The sequence below is a fragment of the Orycteropus afer genome, unplaced genomic scaffold (genome assembly GCF_000298275.1).
Source record: "Orycteropus afer afer isolate SDZICR_OR568_19922 unplaced genomic scaffold, OryAfe1.0 scaffold00293, whole genome shotgun sequence".
Classification (NCBI taxonomy): Eukaryota; Metazoa; Chordata; class Mammalia; order Tubulidentata; family Orycteropodidae; genus Orycteropus; species Orycteropus afer.
The window spans coordinates 926,007-930,682 of NW_006921880.1; the positions used below are offsets into that span (position 1 = coordinate 926,007).

General features: G+C 46.7%; 1 protein-coding gene across 1 annotated transcript; it reads right to left on the reverse strand.

Moving 5' to 3' along the window:
• Positions 1-3,619: 3,619 nt before the first annotated feature.
• FGFBP3 (fibroblast growth factor binding protein 3) lies at positions 3,620-4,384 on the reverse strand. Its single transcript, XM_007951256.1, has one exon. The coding sequence runs from the start codon at positions 4,382-4,384 to the stop codon at positions 3,620-3,622; it is 765 nt and encodes a 254-aa protein (XP_007949447.1).
• Positions 4,385-4,676: the final 292 nt, after the last annotated feature.

Genomic DNA, 4,676 nt, shown 5'->3' on the forward strand with positions numbered 1-4,676 from the left:
TGACAACACAGTACTGTATGTGCAAAAGGGTACATCTTTGTTGTCTGTACCTCCCATGTACGTCTCTATGTCTTCCTCTTCCTCAATGCCACCATGTTGATCACTCACATTGGTACACTGCCAGTCTGGCAAAGAATGCTCATACATTGTGAAGATTACAAAACAAAATGCATATGAATTGTTGAATGGGAAACAATTTGCTAAGTAAATTTTCACAAAAATCACAATAGAAAGTTAAAAATAAAAAGAAAGTAAGTTATTAAAAGGATTAGTCACTGACACACTCGGTAGTTTTTTTAAAACTACATTATTTAAAACTATATATATTTAAAACTATATTGCCCATTAATAAAATAAAAAAAAACTATTAATAAACAAACCCTATTTTTTAAAAAACTATATTGTCCGTTACTAAAATCCTTACTATTTTTGTGATATAAAAACAAAGGGGAAAAAAAAAAAGATTATGCCTAGTCCAGGGAAGGAGTGGAAGGCAAATCCATGCTTATATTTCATGGATATAATTCCATTTTTCCCTATCATCTCTGTGCTAAATAACATGGGCACTAGAACCAGAACAAGAAGGTTTAATATTTTAAGTAAATCCTCTGCCTACCATTCATCAAGCACAGGTGCCTTGCTACTTCAGTCAGTAAACTTTCCCCTCACTCTTGACGGTGCCTGAAGGGGAAACTACCCATGTTCCCCATGGCCACTCTCCTTGTTTAGAGATTTTGATCCTTTTCTCTCCCAGCTGCAAGCTTGGCCTTCTAGCCTGTCTTTCCAAATCTTTCTACATGCTCCAGATACAAAAGCCTCCTTTATTTCCCTGGCCATTTTGGTTGTCTTTCTCTCAATCTTTTTCAACTCCATGATCTTTCTTGGTGTATATAGCATGTGGTATACTACACATGTGGAGCTCTGGTGGTGCAGTGGTGAAGGCATTTGGCTGCTAACCAAAAGGTCCGCAGTTTGAACTCATCAGCCATTGCACAGGAGAAAGATGAGGCAATCTACTTCCATAAAGATTTACAGTCTTGGAAACCCTATGGCTGTATCTTATAGGATCACTAGGAGTCAGACTCAACTGACTCTTTTTCTTTTTAAATACTACACATAGCACTTGTTGATGTTCACATATCATCTCTATGTAAAACTATGCATAGGTTTCTAGAATGTTGGCAGTGTACCTTAGGGTCCTCATACTTAATCGAGTCCAATTCCCCTCAAAGTACAGACTCAAAGACACTGGAACTTAGTCAGGGTCACTCAGGAAGTTGGTGGTGGGTGGTTCCATTACCCTTCCTCTGCAAGCAGCTGATCTCTGTAAGTCCCTATTCCCTTCCAGAGGAACAGCTGATACAGCTGTTCTTAAAGACTAGAGGAGCAGAGGAGAAGTAGTAGCAACCCAAACTCTAGACCTGTGCCTCCAGGGTTTGGCCTTCCCCTCTTTTGTAGAGAGAGGTAAATTGGTCAGACTGCCAAAGGGCACAGAGGCAGGGATTAGCAGTGGTCTTGTCTGGAGAGGTAAAAAAACAAAACAAAACAAACCATGATTCTAGCCAAGGTTGTTTCATTTCTAATACCTTTCCTGATGATGCCGTTTTTGCCAGCTTTTTGGAGAATGTGTACATTGGTCAATATCTTTAAGGATTGAACTCCAACTACTCTTAGCTTCCTTTCCTGGCCAAGATGAATTTTATCTAATGGTGTTTCTCAGAATGTGACCTCATAAATCTGGCCTAAAACTATATTCAATCTGAATGTTTTGCCAATTTTGTGACTACAAGAATATACAGAATAGGTATGAAATATTTTACATTTTCTGGAGGCAAGACACAGAGGGGAAAGAAGCCAGAAATTTTAATATCTTTAAAATTATTGTATCTATCACTATTTTAAAAGGGGAAGGGGCGAGAAAGACAAAAATTGAGGAAAAAGGTAAAAACCTGGAGAGTAGTTCAAATGTCTAGTGGGCTCAGGCCAGTAATATAAGTAAATAAAGTTGACCAGTAAGATGTGTAGGAACAACAGAGGATTTTAGAAAACATTTCTAATCTAAAAGTGGGCAGTCAGCTATTTGTTACCATGTGGGAAGGCAGCCCACTGTTGTAATATCTTCTGATTTTTCTTGACAAGTGAGAAATCTGAATTTTTATGTGAAGTTACCTAATTAATAAATGCTGGCAAGTCCAAATTAGAAGGAAGCGTGGGAGAAGGAAAGAAAGAAAGGGAGGGAGGAGGGAGGGAGGAAGGAAGTGGAGAAAGAGGGGGAGGGAGGGGGGGGGAGGGAGGGAGAGGCCAAACAAAGCAATGACAGGGCCCAGGAACTGCCAGTTTGTGACTCTTGCCTTATGCGGACTCCTTAGTCCATGTCTTTTCCCAACAATTCAAGGTGTGCTTAGCAACACAAGTTGTTCAAAGTGTCCTCAAAAGCTAAATCAAATCCAAGCAGAATGTCCATTGCCCTGCCAGTTCTTTAAATCTATCCATAGTTTTTATTAGACATCAAATATGTGCCAAGTATATCATTACATCATACTAAAAATGAAATATGTTAACAATTAATTTCATGAAACAGAGAGGTACAACTTCTGTAACGGTCAGTTTTAGGTGTTTTAAAAAATATTATCAAATATCAAGAGAATTGTTTTTTTAAAAAAAAATCTGCTGGGGCACTCACTCAGCTTCTACAATTCACTTCTGACTTTAGAAAGTTAATGGGAAAGTTGCAGAACACTAGGCATCACTCTTTCACAACTCAGGGCTTCTGAAGGATTAATCCGAAAGTGAACCATCCTGAAAGTCTTTCTTTAGTTAGTTTTTACTTCGGAATGGCTTCTATCCCCATAGAGATCACCTATAACACCAAATGACATCCAACATCCAAGTTCACCAAAAAAAAAAAAAAGACCGTAGTCTTGCCGCTGATTGGGTGAGACATCTCTGAACAATTCATCCTGACTCAGGTCATCCTTTGAATATCAATGTGTTAAACAGTACAAGGAGCTCTAGTGGCTTAGTGCCTAAGGCACTTGACTGCTAACCTGGAGGCTGGCGGTTCAAGGCTGGCGGTTCAAACCCACTAGCCACTCCTGGAAGATTGGGCAATCTACTTCTGTAGTGATATCGCCTCGGAAACCCAAGGACCGGTCGCTATGAGGCAATCTACTTCTGTAGTGATATCGCCTCGGAAACTCAAGGACGGGTCGCTATGAGTCAGGTCACGTATGTTGTACGCTGCTTCTCACCCAAGATTCGTATCATTTTAGTCACGCCATTTCCTCCTGCTCAGTCTATGCAAGCAACCCTCCCCCTAGTCTATAGTTTTTGCATATTTAAGGTGTGCCTACTTCTGTTTGCACTACTTCTTCTGCTCTTAATCAGGGTTGAAACTCTTTAGCAATTTACTTTCCCTCCTGAGATTCTCCGTGTCTACGCTCGCATCCCAAGCTCCTTCCCATTCTGGAAGCTGGACTCCTCCCACTCCATCCCCGTATCCCTTGGCCTAGCAACGCCCGTTAGCTTCCCGTCCCCGCTGCACTGACATCCCACCCCCACCCTCCGTATACCATCCCTCTCGACCCTCTCCCCGCCTCCCCAGCCCTTCCCTTAAGCCTCATCCATTCCAGATATTGACAAAGAAATTGCAGAGAGAGTGCCACTCCTCAGCACAGTAGGTCTCCGAGAGCGCTGCGTTCTCGTCCAGCCCGTCGAGGTCTGGCCCAGTTCCCATGGGTTGCTCCTGGGGGCTCGAGACGCCCTTCCTCTTGCTCACTTTGGACCTCTTCTCAGACCGCTTCTCTTTGGACTGCGTACTCGCGGGAGGCGGGGTCCCTGCTGCTGGACCCCGCACTGGCTCCCGCGGCCGCCCTCGGCCCCTGGCCCGCGGCTGGGGCTCCCGGAGGAAGCCCGCAGTGGTGGGGCCCGCGGGCGGGGACGCGCGGGGCGCAAGGCGCAGCTCGGCGCCGTGGCCCTTCTTGCCAGAGCACAGGCGGGCCCTGAACCGCGCAGGGTCGTGGCAGGGCAGCCGCTTCTTGCGCAGACGGCCCAGCACCTGCTTCCAGTAGAGCGCGCCTCGGGCGGCGTAGGCGGCACAGCTCTGGGGCTCCCAGTGGTAGACGCACTGGTAGCGCACGCCGTCCGGGCCTTGGCAACTAAGCCCCAGCTGGCTGCCCACCGCAGCCCCTGGGGCAGGCACCAGGAGCTGCCAGCTGCACGCATGCTGCCCTGGGCTGACGAAATGACCGGAGGAGCCGCCTGCGGGGTCCAGGACCTGCTGAGTCGCGCTGCCAGCCGCCCCCTTGTCCTTCCGGGCCGCCGCGAGGAGACAGCCGCTCAGTAACAGCAGCGAGAGCGACACTTGCACCCCGGGAGGAGTCATGGCCTTCGGGTCCGCCTCCGTGCTCGGCTTGGCTCTCCTGGGACCCCTGGGCCTTCAGCGGAGGCAGGGCCAGGCGAGGAGCATCCCCCCGGAGCTGTGGACAGAGGGAGAGACCGCTACTGGCTGTGCCGGCGCAGCCCTTCACCCCGGAACATGCACCTGCGAACTCCCCCTCTCTAGACTTTAAGTCTAATGCTAGTATCCAGACCAACGGGCCCCGCTGAAGAGCTTTCTTGGAGGAAAATCGATGACTGCCTAAATAATTATTTTGAAACCATTTGTGCATTGGGGT

Excerpts from the sequence above, each read along its gene's own strand:
- FGFBP3 (XM_007951256.1), bottom strand. The coding sequence starts at position 4,384 with ATGACTCCTCCCGGGGTGCAAGTGTCGCTCTCGCTGCTGTTACTGAGC.